This window comes from Poecilia mexicana, unplaced genomic scaffold (assembly GCF_051168715.1).
Source record: "Poecilia mexicana isolate PSO_F unplaced genomic scaffold, ASM5116871v1 scaffold_22, whole genome shotgun sequence".
Classification (NCBI taxonomy): domain Eukaryota; kingdom Metazoa; phylum Chordata; class Actinopteri; order Cyprinodontiformes; family Poeciliidae; genus Poecilia; species Poecilia mexicana.
The window spans coordinates 17,158,564-17,182,771 of record NW_028263391.1 but is presented as its reverse complement, the minus strand read 5'-3'; the positions used below and the strand labels follow the sequence as shown (position 1 = coordinate 17,182,771).

Here is a 24,208-nt window from a genome sequence, read left to right as displayed (position 1 = left end):
AAGCCGATTTTGACATGTGACCTTAACTTAATTTGTCATAAGACATCAACCCACTGTTTGGATTTTACACGCAGACATGTCTCCGTGTTATGCTGACAAATCTCACACCCTCATGTGCTCAGTGGAGACAGTACACACACTGTCTGGATCCCTAAAAGTAGTTTATCAGAGAGGATCCATCAAATTTCCACTCTGTTATCTCAGGCAGCCTGAACTCCCATGTCCCTTCAAAATTTCACATTCAACCAAAACGCCTGTTTGATTCATTATAGGTTATATTATTTATACAGAAAATATATTTAAATCCATATCATGTCATATTACAGTTTGTGTAGTTTTTTTTTTTAGAGGTAATATGCTATAGCATTCCGGTTCTGTTGAAGCTGTGTTGCGAGGCCCTGTAAGTCACTGCAGTGTTGATGTTGAAAGTGGAATTATGGTAAGAATGTGGAGCGACGTGCCGGGGCAGACTGTACTTGGCTGTTTTGTCTTGGTGGTGGTCTGAGGCTGCTTAATAGCAGTGCTTTGCTTCTGGAAAAGTAGTGAGCTTCTGAATTGATTAAATATCCCCAAGAACCAGCATCTGGCTGCGTTAATACATCACACACATCTCCGGTGCTCTCAGGTTAACACCGGGATCAAGTGCCGCCTCTTGATCACCCATGGAGAGAAATACCACAGAGAAGCCTCTAGTGTACTCTGAGGCAGTTTGTTTGTTGAGTGCAGCACACAAAAATGTATTCAAATGATTCAAGAAAGAAAAGAGAAATTTGTGGCCCTTGCAGAGCTCATTAGTCGTAGGTTTCATTCAGAAACACAGCTGGGATTTATTATTAGCTCTAAATGTGACAGTAGAAATCATTTTTCAGACGATTTTGAAAAGAAAAGATCTGGAGAAAGTCAATAAAAGCTGTTTTTCTCCAAGTTGCAGGGAAAATTCCAGTCAAACGTCATACAGTTCCTTCACCTCTGAATGGTGTTTAAACACATGATTATATCTGCATTATAACAGCATGGTTCAATTCAGTTCAGTGTCAATTAACAAAGAGCTTCATCGTGATGAAGGAATATGGCAAACTGAACTGGGATTATAATGAGAAATTTAAAGCAGAGTTACGTTATATGAAGTTCTGCGTCACTACAAACCTACAGAGACATAGCCGTCCACCAAAACTGACAAATTAGCAATGATAGCATTAGAGGCAATTAGGTAAATTGTTGAAGAGATCCACAGTTCCTGAGGGGGAATGTTGAGATGGCATCAAGTAGACATGCACTCAACACATCTGGCTTTTATAAATCAGTTAAATCAGTGGCAATAAAGCCATTGATGAAAAATGCATGTCTTTGGGTTGCCACAAGCCATGTAGGGGGCAAAGAAAACATCTGGAACAGGGTGTTCTCAAGTAGACACAAATTAAACTACATGTAAAACCTGGTCTGGGATATAGAGTCATCTACAGCTCCGTCCTCTAGGTCATCATCAGCTCCTGTCTGGCCGGTGCAGCCTCTTGATCCTCAACTCCCTCACTCAGTATGGTGCAACAATATGAGGCAGGCACAGGGCAGAGGTTAGATACACACGAGGACAGGTTTTTGTCTGCAAAAAAAAACAAAAACAAACCCTTTTATAATCATACACTGGGAACGCACAGGAGAAATCTTTCAGTATGAGGTGTGATTGCTTGCGTCTTTTTCTCCATCCAGACCGCTGCACTGCAGGATGTTAACATCAGAGGAAAGTTCAACAAATCTGTGGTTAGTTACAGACGTGGCTCTGATGTTTGACTCCTGTATTTTCGACAAAAACGTCGAGCTTCTGAAGTTGTTTTGACACATTGTGCAAACTGCTGTAGGATTTCATGCTTTGTTCCATCATTGCCATGAAAAACTGCAATTTGTGCAGTGTTTTCTTTTGCGGTTGAAGATACAGTACAAACTCTCATAATACAGCATGTGCTTTAGCTAAAAATGTCCAAATACTGTGATGTATGTCAACTCAAGTGTGTCGTGTTAACAGATCATTGGTTTTGTGTGTGCGCGCTTGTATATATACACTACGCTGTGTCAACATAATTTTGCAGACGTGATTGCTCTCTGGCGCTAATGGACAGCTCAACAGCTGGAAACACAGACATGCAGATCTATACTGGTTCCATGCCGGTACTCATCAGAATCAGCTAACTGTTATTAGAAATTCATACCACCTTAGCAAAAATGGTGCCATGCATACTTCACTTAGGACGAGGCATAAGCATCCCTTACTTTACACAACAACAGTTGTAAGCAAGAAAAGACATCAGTTTGTCTCTGATTCAGATAGCCAGAAATCTGGACAATGAAATAAAGTTCTGCAATCCTATTTAGCCAAGAGAGATCTAATGTACCAGATAAACTGAAAGGGGGAGATTTGATCCGTTTAAGTGTGTTTGCAGATTTTTGAAGAGAAAGGTTTGCTCTGGGGATGAATGGAGTTTTTGAGTTTGCCAGGTTCAGGATGTTTTTACAATGTGTGCTGCAGTTAAACTTTAAAATGAAAAGTCAAACTAAAGCAGCTAATTAACAAAGGAAAACAAAAATTTATTCATATGTGAGGGCTTCACATTGTGTTTACAAGCTATAAGTCAAGGTCCCCATTATATACATTTACATTAGATTATTATATTTTGATTTCACAGCTGATGAACTTCAAAATTGCATAAAATAACAAAATATATCACTGCATGATTGCTTGTCTAAAAGGTAAAGTGCTTCTGTTAGTAGTTCCTTTTTGTTTCTTTTAGGAAGGTCCTCACAGCCAGGCAGAGAAACCATGCTTTTCTTTCACCACCCATATGCTGTCGATCACTTTGCCATACTGGAAAAAAAACAGAAATAGTTCCTGTCATTATTTATGGAAAGGTTTTCCTTCATAAAATGCATTCTTTCACTTTTGCCATGCCTGTGCACGTGTTATTCCACGTGCCCTCACCTGGTCATCAGAGACCTGCTCCAAATAAATGTGGGTGGTGTTAACCACTTGCATGCGGCTGTAGCCATAGTCGGTGCTGCGGAAAGCGCTCCACTCTTTGGGGTTTGGATTAAACCTGTCAGTTCTCTCTCTGCAGCCCTGTGGAAGATTCAGCAACAATTAAATTGACTCAGATGAGCGACACACGCTTATTCCAAAACTCATTCCTAAAAGCCCTGTTTGACTTGTGGCAGTGCCTCGGTGTTGGTCTGGCAGCATTTTTGATATGCTCATGACTAATCCCTCTGTGGCTGAATGACAAAGCGTGCCCTGCGCGGCTCTCCACCACATCAGAAAAAACTTTCCCAGAGGAACAGCTGGTTCTAAGCTTTTGTGGCAGACCAGCGGCTGCACAGACAGAGCTGTGTACAATTCATGACAGTGTTTTTGTTGATGTTAGTGAATGCATTGATCTGTGTGGAAAATGTTCACAAAGATGCAGTGATGTGACAGTACTTACAGCAGAGCCTGTTATAATATGTACTGGAGCCTTTGGGTTTACATAGGGCTGCTCTTTGCTTCCATTGTACACCTACAATGGGAAACATAGCAATATAAACTGTTGCTATACTGACTATAGAAATACAGGAAACATCTGTAGAGCAACTGGAAATAAGACTCCAGGAGCTGACCTTGTCACCGTACACAGGCCAGAGTCGTTCATAGGTGTGCTCATGTGCCCACAGCTCGACATCTACCCCTGGAAAAGAAATTACATTATAATAGAAATTATGTGCCAAACATAAATGAACTCATTTGAGATAATTGTAGCGTAATCTAATCCCTCACACCCAGATATGACTTAATTTTGAGATAATAATCAAATGCTTTGATTATTACCCAAGAACTGTAATATTATTATTTTTTCACAAGACTTTACATTGTAATCTGAGTGAATTTCTACAAAGATGTCAGGTAGACCAAAAGGCTGCGTCTAAAAAGCTGGCAGGAAACTTTTAGAGTCTTTGGATATTTCTCTGAGTGTGAAAAGATGTTAACTAGCAATACATTGCTAATGTTTCTTATGGGATATACCATAGTGGTAAAATAGATCCTCGAGACCAGGGGCTGCTGGTTTGATGTCATTGCGTCCCACTCGGACCTAAAAATATTAAAGAATAGTTATTGTGTGAAATATCTGCTTTGTAAAACTCTTTTTTTGGTAGAACTCAGCATTTGGCTTTACTTTGAGTGAAACTAGGAGGAATGCCACTGAGAGAAACACATCAAAGTGGAAACTACGTTGTTCAAATTAGAAATATGACAACACAAATCTCAGTGGAGTGTGGTGTGGTTTGTTTGGTTTAAAGAGTGTGTGACAAGTATGCTGCTAGGGCAAAACACCATTTATGAATAAAATGGTGGAACAAGAACAAACCCAAGAGTCAAACTTTGTGCAGTCATCCTGGTCATCATCAGAGCAGTACATGGGTCTGTGTCCCATGGTGATGATCCATGGACGTTCTGCTCTGTTCTCCGGCTTGTTGGCTTCCTATGTAGGATAATATTTCCCAGATGAAAAAAGGAGACACAACTATGAATTTAATACAGAGACCACCAGATATTTGACGTAGAAAATTGTGTGACTGAGAAAAATTAATCTGATTAAAATTAGAAAAGGACAATCCTTAACCTCCAGATCTTGCTTCAGCCAATTGTACTGCTTAAAGATAAGGTCCATGCCATATTCAAGGTAGAAGTAAACCTCCGTGGAGAAGGAGATGATGTGTGCTGACCCCAGGTCCCAGCTGCAAACGCAAATTGTAAAAAATAACACAGACTTGACCAAGCAGAAGATGCGTGCTCAAAACCACTTACTAAGGGAATTCAGACCAGAGATTAAATTCCACATGTGAGCTGAACTCCAGATGAACTTTTTTGTAGAATGTTGCTACTAAGATAAGTTTGGCTTAGATTATGAGTTACTCAACAATCAAAATGTCCAGCTCTGCTCCTGCTTGCATGTAAAATTTTCAGACAAATGCAATAACAGCTAAACAATAACAGCTACAATATAAGTCAGAAAATTCCAGGGCTTCCTTATGATTTAAAAAGTTCATATTTAGTTATTTTAGGGAAAATAGAATTTACATTTAAACCTAAAATAGATTCAGCAACTTACCGAACTAATACCTCATATTAAGGTGTGATCATTTTTACACCTCTAGTTGGCGTCTAGGTTCCCCAACTTCAATAGCTGCAGTATATAGTAAACCTATATGGCATGCAATTATTGTTGCAATATCCACCAGTAATATCCAATAATAACATTACTGTATTTTATGCAGTACTGTGCAAACACTCTGTCTCTGCTGATTAAGATTTACTCACCTCGGGATGTCAAAAGCTAAAACTGAAAGTGAAACTGACAGCATAACCCATTCTATGATAAAAGTAGCTAATAATTATCTGACCACTTGGGGGGGGAGTCATAATGTATTACATTTTATGACAGAAACAAAAACATACTGTTGGTCATGTATATAAAATTACATTCCAAACCCTTTATTAAGTCAGCTAAAAAGCTAACATCAACTAAACATTACTCAACAGCACTGACTTTTAATCTTTAACTGTCTAAAGAAATCGATCTTCTTAGTCATAATAGTAACAAATTTCAACCCATGCATTTAGCACACAGCACTTAATGTTTTTGTAAGCACACAAACACATCTTGGGTATCATTTTTCTCCAACTCCACAGTAACATTATTGTATGTTTTCATGCTTCTCTTTTTGAAATCTAACTAGTATACAGCTTAAGATCTCTGAATCTTAAGCTATATACTATAAGCTACATATATATATCGTAAGATTTCTGTATTTATCTTCTGTTTCCTTTTTTATTTTTATTTTTTCACAAAAAGGCATATAGAACGCACTGTCTGTTAGGCATCAAGTGTTTTCAAGTCAAAACTCAAAAGTTAAAGTGAATTCATAAGTCATAATTGTTGAAGTCAGTATTTTGAGATTTCGTCAAATCAAGTCATTTATCACTTGGGTTCACACCTCTGATAGAGTACTCTAAATGTCTGCTGTGATATCTTAGACAGAACATTTTTAACTTATCTCAGTCTCCTCTCTATGTAGTCACTTAGCTGTGATGCCCCTTCATCCTTAGACTGCACACAAGTGAAGGAGCAAGCCAGCAGAGCTGTCTGCGTCTCAGCCCACAGAGAGAAAGCTTGTGGTCTAGCAGGGTATTATCTTACTGTCTGAGAGAAGGAGTTATGTAGTGGGCAATGACTCACTAAGTCAGATGTATAGCTCTTTTGTGTAGTCCAAAGTGTTCCAAAGATAGGAGAGCCAAGCTTAAGTTAAAGAGGGGCACTCCACACTCCTCTGCAGGGTCTTACAACTCAGTAATGTTTACTTAAGCACACCAGGAGCTTTGGTACATCCGAGGAATTACTATCAATCTAAATCTGATTCCAGTGTTTGAGGACGTTACCTTTCAAAAGACCAGTGTAAGTAATAAAACATAAAAACCTTCTTTACCTGTACCACAGGCTCTCAGTCTGACCCGGCATGCTGAAGCGATTCCTATAGTTCGAAAAGTTGCTGAGAAAAAAAAAAAAAAGAAAAAGGTTTAGAGAAGTACAATTAACTGAACTGATCGTACTATCTTCAATCCTTGAACATGCAGCAAATAGCAATTACCTCTGCAAACTGCTGCTTTCTGATAGCATGCGATGCATTCACCAGAAGACAAAAAAAGAACTGAAATGCATCCAAAATACACCAAGCTGTCTCTGAAATATAATGACTATGCAGTCGACAGTCTACATTTGAAGCTGTTTAGTTTTATGTTGTGATCTGAGCTTGGGAGAAAACTCAGAGGGATCTGACAAAAACAACCTTCAAATCTGCAGTGATGGATTCTGATAAAAGTTTCACAAAAATAAACATGAAGCCAGCTGTAAAGAGACAATCACTCCCTATCTCTCCAAATTAAAGGCAAGGATATAGTCTGCATGACCTCAACCCATAACTTTGAACCATGGTCAGCTACTGGAGCCAACTAATCAAAATGCAGACCACATTGGGAAGCCTGGGTGGAGATGATGTGGGATAACCAAGTCTAACCATCCATGATTGGTTACGCTACATTTGTCCGTTGAGTATATTTGCCTTCAATTACAGCTTCCTGTTACTTTAGATGCTGCAGTCGTCAGAGAAATCCCATTTTTAAAAGGTATTTCAGCTTTAGCAGTTTTTATTAAGCCAGATGTAAGCAACATGCAGCAATCGCGCCAGAAATCTCAGGAACAGCTCTTCAAATTTAAAGGCCACACTGTGAATGAATGGAAAACAGGAGTGCACCGGAATTAAAACTTGGGCTGACATCAATATCTGATATTTTTATTGCTGTTACCTTTCAACACCATGAAAAAATAAACATACGGCTGACTACACTTCTCTGCTTCAGTTAAAACACTCCACAACTCTACACTGCATCACTGTCACATGCAGAGCGATTCCCGTACTTCAAAACAGGACTAACATCAGCTGATACCGGTGTCAATCCCAATATATTGGGTATCCCGAATGGAAAGGTGATTCAGGTCTCATGTTTTTCCTAATGGTTTCTACTTTTTGTGTGAATGCAGGGGTCAGTATTCTCAATGGCAACTTATTCATGGAAAGTGATAAGGATATCTGTTTTTTTTTCGTATTTTTTATTTTCAAAAATGAAAAGGGGCAATATCCTCAACAGCAGATGAACTAGTCCCAACTCGGTCAACAAAGCATTCAAAATAACTGGAGAGTAATATTGCAGCCAGGATCAACTTTGGAAATTGCTTCTGTAAGTCCTGAAACGATCAAACAGTAATGTTGTCATATGTCTATAGGCAGAAGGGTCCTGTCTCAATGATAACAATTTCTGATGTCGGTGTACAAGCTAATGTTGTGCTGTTTGTAGATAAATATTTAACGCCATATCAATGTGTGTCCGCAGTCCTAATTATGGCAGCAATTTCTTCAAAATAAATATACATGCATTCTAAAATCAACTCCTTTATATCTAACAAAACCTTAACCTGAGAAAATCCAATTTAATCTATGCTAATTATGGTCCTGAGCTACTAGGAGACGTATAAAATGTTTATACCTCCCTCTAGTGGTTGAGAGCAGTATGAGCAATCATCTACAGGTAAGCGCTGTTCACTGAGGAAAAACAAATGGCTGAAATTCCAGTTTATCTGTGTTATAATACTTATACTGCAGTTACTGCAAGTGGCAGATAATGTCTAAAACAACGGTAATTGGTAGTAAAAACAGGATATTTAAAAAAGGTTCCTTAGCATATTTTTACTGTCAAAATATCATAGGTATAGACCAAAATTAAAGATTGTCACAACTTTTTAGCTCATTTTAGCAAAAACATAAAAGTATAAAACTAAATTTAAATACACATTTTTATGGCAAATATATTTCAGCAGTAGACAGGCCTTAAATGTGTAAGTTGCAATGAATGGATAGCATATTTAGATAATGGGATGGTGAATAAGGTCTGAAAATGCAACTATGCTTCCTTAATTATCCAAATCCCAAAACTACTACTTCATACTGAACTTTTTTAGACTTGTCCAAAATTTTAGCACACATTAAAATCTGTGTTTCAGCAGAAAATCTGGTGACACCGATAAGAATATGTGCTCTTAATTTGGTTAGGAGTAAAGATATGAAACCTTCTCTCAAACATCTTTCTTCATCAGATATTTGCTTTCATCTTCTGATTAGTTAAATTCAGGGAACAGGATGAAGCAGCAGAAAACAACTGCAAACTTCAATAATCATATCCCTAACTTCCATCTCTAGATAATATTTCAAACAGTGACTGTTATCTCGAATGTCTTTTGAAGGGCTGATGAACCATTGATGAATTAGCGTCTTCTGAGGACTCACTGTTGTCATTCTTCTGGAATCCTGACTACAATCTTGCGGCGAACCAAGTTTCAATTATTTTTTATCCATTAGGTTTTGAGGTTGGAAACAGGAACAGAGAGGTATGGGGAGAGAGAACACAACAAAAAAACAAGGCTTAAAGTCAGTCACGAGCTCCAGGGTATATTTGGACTCAGAACAACACCACATAACAAAACAGACGCTGAGGCATTATTAAGGGCAAGAGGAGCTGCATTTACTGGTTATGCAATGGAGCGAGATGATTCCTGATATCAGGTTCTGATGTTAGGATGTAAAGCCAAGAAAAAGAGACCACTGTTTGCAGTTCTGTAATGAAGACCAGGCTGTAGACACATTACAAATGGCACAGAGAAAAAAGGAACTGACCCACTGTTGCAGTAGGCAAATAAATATTGTGGTTCATGATCTGATAACATTACATTTTTCAGTATGCAAGAAGCACTCGGCAAACTGCACTGAAATTGAAGGATCCATTTGCTGCTGACTATCAGGATAAAAATCAAATGTAAACCCGCTAAGAACTGCAGCTTTTCTTCAATTTATCTTAATCACTTTAAAACACATTTTCCTTTTTGAGCACTCCCTCACTTTTTTAATAATATTGTAGTGTTTTAGTGTAAAAAAAATCAAAATACTGCAAACTCCCCATGCTTATTAAAAATTTTGTCAGAAAACTGAATGTATTTTATTTGGATTTTGTTTAATAAACCAACAGAAAAATCATGTATCAGTTATCTTACTTTTCACAACTCTGCACTATTTTTCATTGGACAAACATATGTTTAACATAACATATGTACATTATGTTAAAGTTTGTGGTTGCAATGTGTGAAAATGTGGAAAAGACAAATATTTACAAAGCACCATCTTAAGATTTAATATTAATTGTCACTGTTCAATGTTAAACTGTCACGAAATAGGGTTAGAAGGCTACTACCGCATTTCATAAGTACTTTCTATTAAATGAGAAATTGTACTTAAATATCTAAGGTATATTTACAGGACCATCTTACAAAATCCAACAAATACAAAAAAAAAAACAACTGAAAGCAGTAAATCCTCAAATCTGAGCTGCTACGTCAACAAAGGAATTAGATCTGTCTTTGAAGAAACAATCAAAAACGATCATTTGCTACATTTTCCCAAGTTTAAAAGTTTCTTATACTATGCAGAACTAATAAATGCAGAGAACTCCAACATCACCGACTAACTCTGGAAAAAAACAGATAGTGAGGTGATAATTATTCCCAACCAGAAAAAGTTTATTTTGGAGAATGTTCCCTTGTCTGGCTGTTGGTGGCTGCTTCTGTGGCTCCAACCATAAGAGCCCAAAAATAGCTCCCGTCTCTATATGAGTAAAGTGGAGAATTTTTATCATAAAGCTTCTGTGTTGAATCTGGTAGCAAAGCTGTGGCTAACAATATGAGCCAACTCAACAAAATGAAAAACAGAGTGTACTTCGGGTTTTGCCAAAACGGTGCAAAATGTGAAGAAAGACCCAGTTAAAAACAACATAAAATGCAGACCAAAAACAGACAGTTTTAGTGACAACTAGACAAAGCCCACCATGAGATTCCCATAGTGGAATAATCTTCAGTATAAAAAACACTTTTTCATGTGGGTGTTGGGACATGAAGATCATGAAACGTTAGAATAATGTTAATAAGTTGTCAAAGAAGAGAGATTGTGAGATGGAATGGTTGCTGGTTTGAATGATCACCATCAAAGTGGTAATGTACTGGCATAGTTAATACTGCTGTTTGGAAATGAAATTAGCATCAACACTGTTTAATGAACGTACTTTAAACAAAAAATATAGTCTTTTGAACGCTTATCTGAGGCATCACAGCAGCAAGCAGGGAAAGCAATTCTGCTCAACACAGCAAGTCGGTAATGTTGAGGAAAAACTCGTTACACCAAATGCTGGGTTATGTTTTTCCTTAAGAGCTAAGATTTTATAAAAGAAACTCATACCCTGTCAAAATAGTCATGTGTGAGCTTCACTTACTATGTAGATTCATGGTTGCCTGGACAGGTCATGTACGGAACATAGGCGGCGATGGACTGAATCTGCCTCATAAACTCATCTCCAATTCGGGCATTGTCCTGGAGAAAGCAGAAGTGACTTATTTATCATGAAGGAATTTTTTTTTTTTTTTACTAATAATCTTCAGCAAATATTTATTATTAAAAGTAAGAGGGAAATATATTTTCCAGACAGCTTTAAAAGTACAGCATCAATGCACAGACTGAACCACATTGAAACCAGTTTTTGTCTTAGATTTCCTTAAGCTTAATGTGGCATTTAAAAGCACAGTGTGATTCATTCCTGCTGCTGGTTTTGTACCTGCAACAACCAGACAAAATCCCCTTTCTCTGGTTTTCTCTTCATAATATCAATGAAGCCATGAATTTCACTTGGACATTCAGGCATTAAAAAAAAAACATCTTACTGAACTGGGTCATAGTTATTAATTTCTAAAGAGGTCTGCCGATTCTATTTATCCATCTTTATATAGTAAAGAAAAAACATTAGTAATGCAGAAAATCATTTAAGGGAAATTGATATTAGTATCTGAGACAAAGCTATGTCCGCTCAATAACACAGCAGACAGCTGGGAGGATTTCAAATGTGCAAAATATGTTATTCGGACTCGTGATTTGTGGTTTTAAATGGCACCATTTTTATTCGGTGAATACTTGGGTGACGCGACCCTACATCTCGTCTTTCATCCAAAGCTTAAGAAATCTCACAGTAATGTGGCCGAATGTCTCGACCGCAGAGTCTAGATGCCATGATTGTAAACAGTGGTTTGATTTGGGAAGAAGTTTGTAGAGGGAGGTGAAGCGGACTATCTCATCTAACATTGTAGATGAGTATCAGGAAAGTCCTGAGAGCAGAAAATGTTGATGAAAGAAGTCTGCTGTCAGCAATCCTAGCTAAATTTAAACACAGATTTGATCACTTTTCACAACAAAGTCAGGATACAGTACCTCATGCATATCGTAGGCAAAGTCCCCTGTAAAGGAGAAACACATATTAGGTCCATATTTCACCACATTTCTCGGCAAAGATTTAGCATTTTACTAAAATGGCGAAAAGGTATTTTGTGACAAACTGGTTCAATTAAATTTAAATTTTAGCATTAAATTCATTAATGTTGCTCATGAGCACGGCACTCATGAGGAGCGCAGCAGATGTCACAGTCGGACAGAGCGGAAGCAGAAGGACTGTGTCATCAAACAGTCAGTTTCCGAAAACACACAAAAAAAACCACACAGGATCAGAGCGATCCCACCGGATCACAGAGAAAATGACCCCATATCTTAACACCGCAGGGAGGTTAAAGATGACATTTTAGAGACCTTAGGTGAAATGAAGTCTGTAAACATAAAACCTGCTTATTATTAAAAATATGATGTTAAAAGAAAAAGCAGAAATCAAAAAGCAAATAGTCTGGCTGTGGGCAACTCCAGTAGCTCAGTGATTTTTGAGTAAAAGCGGTAACCTTTCTTCCACTTTTCTCTCTGTTGATCCACTCAATTTATTATGCAGGGGTTTGATGGAGGAGTTTCTAAAATTTTGGAGAACAAATTCTTTCCCTACTGATTCCTTCACAGTATAAGGCAAACTAGATCTTGAGCTGGGGTTTGGAAAGGGTTAGCAAGCCTCACAAATCACATCTGCAAGACATTTAAACATAGTGATTGCCTAAAATTGCAAATCTATTTCTCTACAATGTGAAAACCAGCAGCGGGTGGCACCTATGAACTTCAAGCAACTACTGCTCTGACTGACATTGTAAAAAAACACGGTGCTTGGCTGGGTTCTATAATGAAAGCCAGCTTCAAGTCTAAATTTTTTATTTTTTTTTTATTTGCAGGAGATCTCAAGCTAGGCCAAAAGTATCAACATCCATCTGAAGTCTGCAGATATTGTACAACTTACTTACATTTTCAGAGGTGAAGAAATACACAGCAGGAGTCCATGGGGAATCCAACCCATAAGCTTTAAAAGCCAAAGTCGATTATAAATATTATGCTTGCTAATTAAAGTAATTACAAAGAAGCATTTCTATTTTAGTACAGGTTTCTTTTGGATGTAATCAGCCTTGCTTGAGGCGATTAACACAATCCGTAAGCAGTGCCAGATATTTGTGTTGATAAAAAATAAATGAGCATTTAATTTGTCATTTAGCATTATCAACTCCTAATCAAGTGAAGAATAAATAAATGCAATCCGTGCAATTACCTATGTGCAGGATGACATCATACATGCCAAGCTGAGTCTCCTTTTGCAGTCGAGCCAGCGACTGGGGGTTCTCGTTGCCCAGATCACCGTAGAGAGCAAACCTAGGACTGAAACTGGAGCTACTGTTCAGAGCGGTGAAGGAGAATATGTCACTCCAGCCTTCATCACTGCCACAGTGGTAGACTAGAAAATAAAAAGAGTAAAATTAAACTAAAATAATGCAAGCACACAGAAAATCCCAGTAAAATCCCAGGACTATCCACCGTATGTAGCAGCAGGTTTGAGGCCTGTGAGGGTGACTCTGTGGATGAACATCTTCCGCTTCTCCTCTCCTGAGTCCACAAAAACAGTAGCATCTCCTTCGGCACTTGTCTCGAAGAGTCGACCCCCCTGAAGACCATATTCCACCTTGCTGTCTGTCTTATTAAACGTGGTCCAGGTCAGCACCATGGAGCCCAGCACTCCTGCAAAAAAAAAAAAAAAAGGCAAGTTACTGGAAACGTTCTGGAGGCAGATATGATAGAGAGCCTGTTATCACTTACTGATACATTTATAAAGGTCAACAGACGATTATGAAAATGCTGACTACATAAGTGTGGCGCTTTTGTTCTTGTGCCTGGCGAGACGTGAGGCACAAACTGACAGCTGGTCATATGTAAAAAGAAGATGGGGGATCTAAGAACAGTATTTTCAAGTCTTGCCACAAATTGTCATGTAGACTTAGACTAGGTCATTTTAACAGATGAATATTGTGTCATCTAATCTGTTTTAAATTGTGGCTCCGACTGGAAGGTGAGACTCTGATTTAATCTAGAGTCTTTTGCTAGTTTTCTTTTATATGATTTTAACTCCATTCATCGTCCCATCAACTGACAGATTTCCATTTTAGTGCTGGGAAAAAATACATTCCCATAGCAAGATGCTGCCATCACCACATGACAATATGGGGATGTGCAAAGTTTCATCTTCACAGATATTTATTTATTAATTGGGTCTTCTAAAAGCACTGCATTTTATGTAATAGTATGTGAATAAGGGGTTTAGTTAACATGCCACACTTTTCAGATTTTCACTTGTGAAATAATTTGAAACTCATTTTTCTGCATCTGACAATGTTTTTCATTGTTGAAAAACAATGGCTATAAAATATATTGAAGTTTGCAATAGTAGCAGGACATAGCATAAAAAAGGTCAATAGGTGTGACTTTTACAATGTATAGCTACCATCTGCATCTGTAAACTACAAGAGAACGCACATCCACTGACAGAGACAGCATTTAGAGTTTAATGATTTATGATAACTGTAGCAATACTGAGGTCAACTTGTTACAAAGCTACAAAAACATACCTGGTTTAGTCTTTATCCTTAATACCTTCACACAAAACATGTCCAAACATACTGGAAGATTCTTGCCAGTAAACAGAATATGGTGTACCCATATGTAAATGTGACTTATAGGGAAGGGATAAAAACATACCTGGATAGGAGAGATGCACCTGCTCTGGTTGGGTCCAAATAGGAGGAACACTAAGCACCAACAGGGGTGCAAAGCTTAACAAAACAGAGGCAGTTTTAACAGACACCATTCTACCATTGAGTTGCCGTCTGATGAAAACAAACACAAAAATAAACAATGGAGACATTTCAATCACATGATCCCTTTAATGCTGCCACACCTAAACTCACATGACATTCAAAATTTCCCCCATAACTGACCTCAAAAGGAGCTGATTAAGTCCACAACAGTTAAACCCTTGGCTGTCAGCTCATATGTTGAAACTGCAGATCCCCAAAAAAAAAAAAAAAAAAAAAAAGCTTAGTCAGCAGAACATACAAAAACAAATGATGTGTACCTAAAATCAGCTGGTCTTGTTTTTCGCTGTGCACTCTGGGAGTAAGTGCTGTAAAAGCAAACTGAAGTGCATGTCAGGACCTGCCTGTGATCAATGAAGTGAGGTGGCAAAAAACACTGTACATGTGACGACTTATGAAGGTTAGTTTTAATCACAACCGCTGGTAAGCACCTGCAAACATCAACTGCGAGGTGATTACTTCAGTAAACCTACTGATGGTGTTTAAATTATGCAATAGTATTAAGTAAATAGTCGCTAGAGGGTGTACAATCCCGCAGATGGTGCTTTGATTTATTCATGCTTTTTTGCTGGGCGGTATCTATGTAGCGCTTGCAAACTGGCAGATTAAAAGGGAATTATTAACATTATCGACACTAAGGCAAGCAAACACGGTGAGTACAGCTGCTAAGTATTACAGGGCATTTTTAGCTGTGGCAATTGTAACCTAAACAATTTGAATTTATTCACAGATGTTTTGTAAAGCCAGCTGTTAGCAAACTGTATTTTTGGCTGCTGCGAGTTTACGACTACGTTGTAACCCTGCGTACGGTAAAGAGCTGTTTATTTCGTCTCTGTTCAGCACTTACTATTCCACAAAACATAGTAAAATGGCAGTCCTTAAGTCCCCAAAATCTTCGGCTTGGTTTATAAGTTTAAATGTTTAAACTTCAAACTCAAACGCAACCTTCCGCTGTTTAGACTTTAGCTTCCAAATACGTCACAGCAGGAAAACCGGCGAGACCCAAGGATTTATGGGAAATTGAGTCCTTTTAAGTGCCGACACACACACACACACATATATATATATATATATATATATATATATATATATATATATATATATATATATATATATATATATATATATATATATATATATATATGGTGATTCTTGAGAATAGGGACAAAACAAGTCCTATGGATAAAGCACCAAATTTGAAAATATTTTTTTTTCAAATATCTGACTAAACCTGGGTCATCTGGGTCATGTGAGCACAGCAATGTATATTTTTCTTGTGTTTGCTGAATATTTTTTTATTTTAAACATTGTAGTCGGTGGATGATGCCTGTAAAAGCCCTTGTCCAGGAGCAGAACTCAACACATAATAATAGTTTAAAACAATTAAAGAAATACTAAAAATATATATTATTACAATTAAGTATAAGTAGTTATATAAATAATTATAAAAGTATCGATAAATTGAATTTAAAATAATTTTTAGATATTTTCCAACTCCGTTGAAATTTGTCTCTAGTTTTCGTCAACACCGTCAGATATGAAAAGAATGTAAAAAAAAATCAGGCATTATTGGGGGGCACCAGAACTTCTGAGGACCCCATGACGTCGTCTTTTCTCTTCCTTTGCTAAGAGGGCTAGTTAGCTCTGGTTAGCTTATGTTATTCTTTAGTTTTTTCTTCTGTTTTATTCCTAAGTTGCTTGTCACAACCATGATGTGTCAACTCCATAACTGACAATTTTCAAAAGTTTGATGACATTTTGTGAAATAAAAGCTTAATTTTGGTATAATGTAAAGATTTCATGGACCTGACGAGCTACAATATGGCCTCCTTCAGAATAACATCCTATAAATTGAGGTAGTTTGGCATTTCGTCAACTCCGTCATATGTCAACTCCATCAGTTTTTATGATTCTTTCAGTGAAATTGTTGTCAAACTTCACTTAATTGTGCAATTAATTCACTTTAATGTATTTTACATAAATTTAATTACTTCACATGTATCAAGTTTTTCATTTTATTCACTAGTTTGTCACCACCTTCAGTTCTGTGTCAACTCCGTCATGCACTGTCAACTCCTCAGATGGCCTTTTTGTTGTTTTTCTTTTTAAATAATTTATTTTGTTTCTTGAGAAGCATTTGTCTGTAAATTGAGTAAAAATATCACTAATGGGGTATTTTAAAAATTATTTTAGATTTTTTTTTTTCAGATATTGATGACAAAGTTCTGGGTCAGGTCTATTAAAAATGTATTTAAAAAAAAATTGCAACTGGGAGCCTTTACCTTAGCATCTTTACATTTTCTAAACATTTTTTGTCATATTTGCTTACATAAGGTTGAGAAATAATAAAAAAATAAAATATGGGAAAATTAAAACCCATTTTGTCCCTATTCTCAAGAATCACTGATATATATATATTTTTTTTACCACTTAAAGCATTTATTATAAGATTTTTTTTTTTTTTCCACAGATCTGATTATATTACTTTTTAAAAATTAGTAGAAATCCAGTACTAGAAACTCATTTATCCTTATGGACACAGGTCTGGTTTAGACAAAAAAAAACATACCTCTGTCATATAATTTTGTTTTTCTCTATACAGATTTGATGGACTCCAGCAGTAAAGACAGGAGAGACCGCAATCCTGACCATGTCCTCCATTATGATGAAGCACAGTACACAGTAAGCTATGCTCACAGGAGAAACTCCGAAGAGGTCAGCTGAATCAAATGATGCATGAATCTATTTGTGATTGCGTAGACTTTTTGGGTAATTAATCAGAACCCCTAATATTCTCACATATTTCTTATCACAGGCAGATTATGATAAACATGAGGATTTCAACAGAAAGAGGTGTGCTCTTCATATTTTGTGCTTCCTTAGGATTGTTGGATTGTACTTCTTGTCCAGGTTCTCTCACTATTTTCCCTTTACAGGCATCCAGTAAGCAGGTCTGGCAACAGTGCAGGCAGAGTGAAGCGGGTGGTGTCGTGTAAAAGGAAGACCCATCACCTGACTGTAGCTCGAAGAAAGCAGCTCGGACCCGGGAGAGGTTTTGATTCAGCAAACAAGGAAAACGATATGAAATGCCCACAAGCCACACAACGAGAAACATACTTTAATGAGCCATCAGACGTCTCAACAAATGTCAATAGCAATTACAAAACCAGTGGAACTGGTTCTGAACAGTCTGACTACTGTACACTCACTGAGGTATCTATCCCTGACCACACATTCTTGTACCATGCTTGGTTTTGTGTGGTACTGTCTGAACTATGGTTTGTTTTCTCAGCTCAGAAGGGATCACAGCACAATGTCTGATGTTTTGTTTGGAAGAAATCTGAGACTTAAGGTGGCTTTAACATTGTGGAGGAGAAATGTTGGGGAACTGTTGACATATTTTCTAAAGTATGTACTGAAGTTTTGTTTTCAGTCCTGCGAAATTTCAGTGTACGCTTACATCATTTTCTTTCTACAGAATCCAGGACACTGGTGTGATTGTTGATTTTCTGCCAATTATTTGCAAGTGGTAAGCTTTGCTTTATACAGAAATCTTCAAAACGCTGACAAGAACATTAAATTCAGAATATGTTATTGTTCTTCCACAGCATTGATGAGGACTCGCCCAGGATTAACATTGGCTGTTGTGTTGACCTCTTTCCTTTGGTTAGAAAAGTCCTCAGTACTCCCTATGAAGAGTGAGTGATTCTGTTGCTTAGTTTTATAATAACGAAAGACTAAAATACATATTTTAAAAAATTGTATTACAGCAGGAAACATAAAGGAACAGGACTTATGTGGTATTGATTTGTTTCCTTGTAGGTATCTGATTGTTGGTTTTAAATGGATATGTTCAGTTTTAAAGAACTGGTGGGAAGAACTACAAACAAGTGGTTACAATGGATCAACTCAACCTCTGCTGGATGAGTAAATATTGTTTTGATGATCTTTGCCATATTCAAATAATGACCCTGAAATTCAAAACACAAAAGATTATGTAAAAGAAACAACAGCTAAATAAAAAAATATCATAATGAACTTCAATTACTAGAGGAAAAAATGACTGGATCATTTACTGGGATAAGCTATGATCATGTGATTGAATGCCTTAATGTTTATCACCGTATTAGAAGGAAAGGCAGAGGTGCATTGTAGAAGTTCACTCAATAAATACCTGAGATTAGGAATGGGTAGTCCTTTTAACAAAATGCTGCAGAATGTACCAGAGTAGAAATATTTGTGGAAATATTTCCTGTTCATGAGAATAACATGGACATATAATTTTATCATTTTTAGGCGATTTGACTTTATACATTCAAAGTTATAATTTATATTTATTTCAACAATAATTTCACACTATGTATATGTGTGAAATTAGTGGTTGCAGGTCAATAGACCACCTAAAAACTTTCTCTCTTCTTTTCCGTCATAGAAATTTTCAGGTTTTTAACCAGCAACTTTGGGAATTATGGCAACAGGAACCTCTTTTAAAATCGGTTACAGGTCAGGCAGAAGACATGGCCAAAGTAAGGATACATATATTTTTATTAGATCTCATTTCAGAAATATTTGTTGTTCAGCAATTATATTTCCATCATTTTCCTTCCTCAGGTTGTTGAGTCTTACCTCTTTCAACTTCGCTGACACCAAGGAGGATCAAAATAACTTAATGAAGTAATTAGAAGAAACCTAATAGCTTTTATTCTCTTAAATTAAAATATTTTCAGTTGCATTGCAGATTTTCTGTACTGTATCACTAAGATTTCAGAGCAACAGCGAAGGTACACTAAGGTACACAATCATTTGTAATCATTTGCCCATTGTTGTCAAATTTTTACGATACAAGGACAGATCAACTATTCTGCAGAGCACCAAGGCACTTAAGGGATCTAAGATTTTCATTAACGAAGACTTCACGGATGCAGTAAGGAAAAGGAGGGCGGAACTAATGCCGGACTTAAAAGCAGCACGTCAAAGAGGGGACATCGCTTACCTACGTTATGATAAGTTGATCACCCATCCACGTACTAGTACCCCTAAATTATCCAACAATGTATGACAGACAGCCAGACATAGCTGACGTTCACTTCTGAAAGAGAAACATGAAACAGATCACGGCCTATGAGGATATAGAGCTACCAGTATTCCAACACAGAAACTATCATCAGCAAGATATTGAAACTGACATTGATCCTGATAACAACTTCTATAATGTCAGCAATGATAGTTGTCACTATTACAGCGATGATCAGTTCAACAACAGCATTAAAACGGAACAAAAGCTGTCAATAATTCACTTTAATAGCAGAAGCCTTTATGCAAATTTTGACAGCATCAAACAATACCTCCAACAACTTTCACAGACCTTCAATGTTATTGCCTTATCAGAAACTTGGCTCAATAGTGATAAGGGCATAGATTTTGAAATAAATGGTTATGAAATGGTTTGTAAGAACAGAGAAAACAAAAATGGAGGGGGAGTAGCTTTATATGTTGACAAGAAGATTAATTATAAGTTGATCGAAACAATGTCAACTGTGATGGACAACATGTTTGAATGTGTGACTATAGAAATACTCGTGGAAAAAAGGAAAAATGTCTTAGTGAGTTGCATTTATAGAGCCCCTGGATCAAACATTGAAGTACTCAACAACTGGATAGAAGAAAAATTTATAACAATTAATCAAAAAATAACATTTTTCTGTGGGGATTTCAATATTGACCTTCTCAATCCAAATAAACATAGAATGACTGAAGAATTTATTAACACCATGTTCAGTTTAAGCCTGTATCCTAAAATCACCAGGCCCAGTCGCATTACATCGCACTGCGCTACCTTAATTGATAATATTTTTACAAATGTGCTGGAAAATAATTTAACTAGTGGAATATTAATGAATGACATAACTGATCACTTACCAGTGTTCATAGTCTACGACTGTAAGTGCAAAACAGACGATCAAAAAATAGAGACGCATTACAGACGGGTTACGTCTGAAGAGACACTAAAAGCTCTACAAGCTGAGTTGTTGGCCTACGATTGGAGATTAATATATAAAATGAATGATGTGAATTTAGCATATGAAGAATTTTTAAAAACATTTAAAATATTATATAACAAGCACTGCCCAATCAAACAATATAACAGGAAAAGCAATCAAAAAAATGAACAGTGGATCACAAAAGGAATACAAAAGGCATGTAAAAAGAAAAACAAACTTTATAGAGAATTTCTAAAACATAGAACGTCTGAATCAGAAAACAAATATAAGAAATATAAAAATAAGTTAACTAATATTATAAAAACATGTAAAAAGGACTATTATCATAAATTACTGGATAGGAATAAAAACAACATTAAGGAAACATGGAATATTTTAAATAGAGTTATTAGAAAATCTAACAATAACAACTATCCAGACTATTTTATAGATAATGAACAGAATATTACTGATTTGAAAAGTGTCGTCAATAATTTCAATAGATTTTTTGTTAATATAGGACCTCAATTAGCAGAAAAAATACCGACTACAAAAACTGCAACTCAGCAATATCTAATTGAGAATAATCCCAGCTCCTTATATCTCAACCCTGTACTAGAAGAAGAAATCATAAACATTGTGAATAACTGTAAAAATAAGACTTCCACTGACTGTGATGATCTGGACATGAAAACTATTAAAATAGTAATTAAAGGAATCTCTAAACCACTAACTTATATTTGCAATTTATCATTTCAAACAGGATCATTTCCCAACAAAATGAAAATAGCTAAGGTCAAACCAATGTATAAAACTGGCAACAAACACCTCTTCACTAACTACAGGCCTGTCTCTCTTCTCCCACAATTTTCTAAAATCCTGGAAAAACTCTTTAAGAAAAGACTGGAACAATTCATAGAAAAACATTCGCTACTTATCAGCAGTCAATATGGATTCAGAGCAAACCGGTCAACATCGCTGGCCGTAACTGACTTAATAGAAGAAATAACCAACGCAACAGATAGTAAGAAACTGGCAGTAGGGATATTTATAGATCTAAAGAAAGCTTTTGATACAATAAATCATGAAATCTTACTTAAAAAATTAGAACGCTATGGAATTAGGGGAGTAGTTTCTGACTGGATGAGGAGTTATTTAAAGAGCCGGAAACAATTTGTGAAATTGGGAGATGTGGAATCTGATTGGCAGGAGACTGTCTGTGGAGTACCACAAGGATCAGTATTGGGACCAATTTTATTTAATCTTTATATAAATGATATCAGTAAAGTGTCCAATGTATTAAAATTTATCTTATTCGCTGATGACACAAATATTCTAGCCTCTGGCGACAATTTAGAGCATCTTCTCTCAACAGTCACTTCAGAGATTAGTAAGTTAAAGATATGGTTTGACCATAACAAATTATCCCTAAATTTGGACAAGACGAAAATCATGGTCTTTGGGAACTGTTATAAAAATACTGAAATCCAAGTTCAAATAGAGGACGTAACTCTACAAAGGGTTTTTGCTAATAAGTTCCTCGGTCTAATAATAGATGACAAAATCAGTTGGAAACCTCATATTAAACATTTACAGAGTAAACTCAGTAGAAGTATATCCATATTGGCTAGAGCTAGACATGTATTGAATGCTAAATCACTTCATATTCTATATAACTCTCTGATTTTACCATATCTATCATATTGCTGTGAAGTGTGGGGAGTTAATTACAAGAGCTCTTTACATCCGGTAACCGTCCTACAGAAACGAGCCATTAGAATCATCCATAATGTCGGTTATTATGAGCATACAAACCCACTCTTCATAAAATCCAGAATTCTCAAATTTGACGAGCTTGTAGAATTTAAAATGGCTCAGTTTATGTTCAAAGTATCTAAAAAGTTGTTACCTGAGCACATACAGAGCACGTTTTCTGAAAGAGAAGGGGGGTATAACTTAAGGGGTCACTCAAACTTCAAGATCCGCAATTTTAGAACAACAAGAAAAAGCTTCTGTATTTCAATTAAAGGTGTAAAGTTATGGAACAAGTTACATGAAGATTTAAAACAAAGCAATAGTTTAACACAATTCAAAAGAAAGTACAAAGAGGTAATTTTCAATAGATACACATATGGGTGACAGAAAGCAATAAGGTGTGTATTGCAGATAACTTGGTGTAAGGGTTTAGAAAGACAAACCAGCATAAAATGGGAAAATGTATAGGTAAATATTAGTAACTGTTACTTCTGACTGCCACTTTGATTTTGATTTTTTTAATGACAGTAGGACTCTAAAGTTTCAAGTGTTTAGGGGGTAGGAGTTTATAAGTTCTCACTTCTTCCTACCCCATTTTGAGCATGATATGTTAACTGAAACAAAAAAATCTGTATTTTCTCTTCTTTCTTATGCACTTCTTGTTACTGTGCACTATTTTATTTTTATATTTGTATCATGTTCGAATAAATTTCATTTCATTTCATTTCATTTCATTTCATTTTAAAAGTAGCCAAATGTTGATTGTATTGTTTCTGTTTAAGTGCCATGGTGAAAAGAATAAAAATGACTTTGAATTTTACATTTATGTTTTGTCCTGTTTTACTTAGACATAATTTATTTTTGGTGTTTCTTAAAACACAAATCTAAAATAGATTTTCTTATTGAGAGACTGGGGAAATGATTCTTACTTATGCAAGCACTGTGCTGTAAAATGATCAAATATGGAACTCAACTCGTTTCAACAATTGTTGGGAGGAATGAATGAGTTTTATCCATCTTAATTGATGTAATGCTTAATGCTCAGTTAATTCTATGTATGTTTCTTCAGCAACCATGTAATTCCAGTGCAAAGGGGTGCAGAAATAAACTGTAACTAAGACAAATGGTGATATAGCTTGGATCATAGGTTGGAAAATAAACTCCAGTTCCTAGAAATGCAAATAACATTTTAAACTACCTATCTTTTCTGTAAAACATTCTTCAATGCCATTACTTGGCCAGGTGTACCACAGAGTCATTCTGAACATGCAGCACTTATAAAAGTTCAGCTAATGGCATTGAGAGTCGGACAGACCGTTATAAGACGGCTCTCAGAAATTAGATGAGTGTTGAAAAACTCTCTCTTTTGCTTGGCTCATTAAAAGTTTTCTAACATGGACTTTTTGTTGACCATGTTTGTGCCAAATTATATATTTGTTGAAATGTGATTGATCCCAGTTCAGTTAGAGTGATTAGAAAAACTTTGAGAGTCTTCCCCAATAGTGTTATAAACCTCATCTGGACTTCAGCCCCATGTGCAATGTTGAAGTGATTGAATTCATGCAATGATATGTGGGTTTATCACACATAGATAAGTGCAGGGGTGGTGTCTGTTTTGTGATGTGAACCAGAGACCAAAGTCCAGGAACAAGTGGGCAGGGGAGAACGATATTTACCAGACTCCCA

General features: G+C 36.4%; 2 protein-coding genes across 4 annotated transcripts; one reads left to right on the top strand and one right to left on the bottom strand.

Moving 5' to 3' along the window:
- Positions 1–2,559: 2,559 nt before the first annotated feature.
- acp7 (acid phosphatase 7, tartrate resistant (putative)) lies at positions 2,560–15,791 on the bottom strand. The gene is made up of 15 exons (XM_088002338.1): positions 15,634–15,791; positions 14,910–14,972; positions 14,671–14,798; positions 13,456–13,656; positions 13,193–13,375; positions 11,935–11,960; positions 10,949–11,046; positions 6,508–6,570; positions 4,644–4,758; positions 4,389–4,502; positions 4,046–4,112; positions 3,643–3,710; positions 3,471–3,542; positions 2,972–3,109; positions 2,560–2,857 (listed from the first exon to the last, which is right to left on the bottom strand). Exons 3-15 carry the CDS (start codon positions 14,777–14,779, stop codon positions 2,792–2,794), a joined length of 1,320 nt encoding a protein of 439 aa, XP_087858464.1. The 5' UTR covers positions 14,780–14,798; positions 14,910–14,972; positions 15,634–15,791; the 3' UTR covers positions 2,560–2,791.
- On the top strand, positions 15,082–23,342 carry LOC106930615 (KATNB1-like protein 1). 3 transcript variants are annotated; one of them, XM_088002340.1, is made up of 11 exons: positions 15,234–15,438; positions 15,517–15,595; positions 17,389–17,501; positions 17,602–17,639; positions 17,723–17,999; positions 18,079–18,194; positions 18,265–18,315; positions 18,395–18,484; positions 18,609–18,713; positions 19,219–19,312; positions 19,398–23,342. In XM_088002340.1, the coding sequence occupies exons 3-11, from the start codon at positions 17,394–17,396 to the stop codon at positions 19,428–19,430; spliced, it is 912 nt and encodes a 303-aa protein (XP_087858466.1). In that variant the 5' UTR covers positions 15,234–15,438; positions 15,517–15,595; positions 17,389–17,393; the 3' UTR covers positions 19,431–23,342. The 3 variants fall into 3 exon arrangements, with proteins under 3 accessions (XP_087858467.1, XP_087858466.1, XP_087858465.1); XM_088002341.1 differs by lacking the exons at positions 15,234–15,438; positions 15,517–15,595 and adding an exon at positions 15,082–15,186; XM_088002339.1 differs by lacking the exon at positions 15,517–15,595.
- Positions 23,343–24,208: the final 866 nt, after the last annotated feature.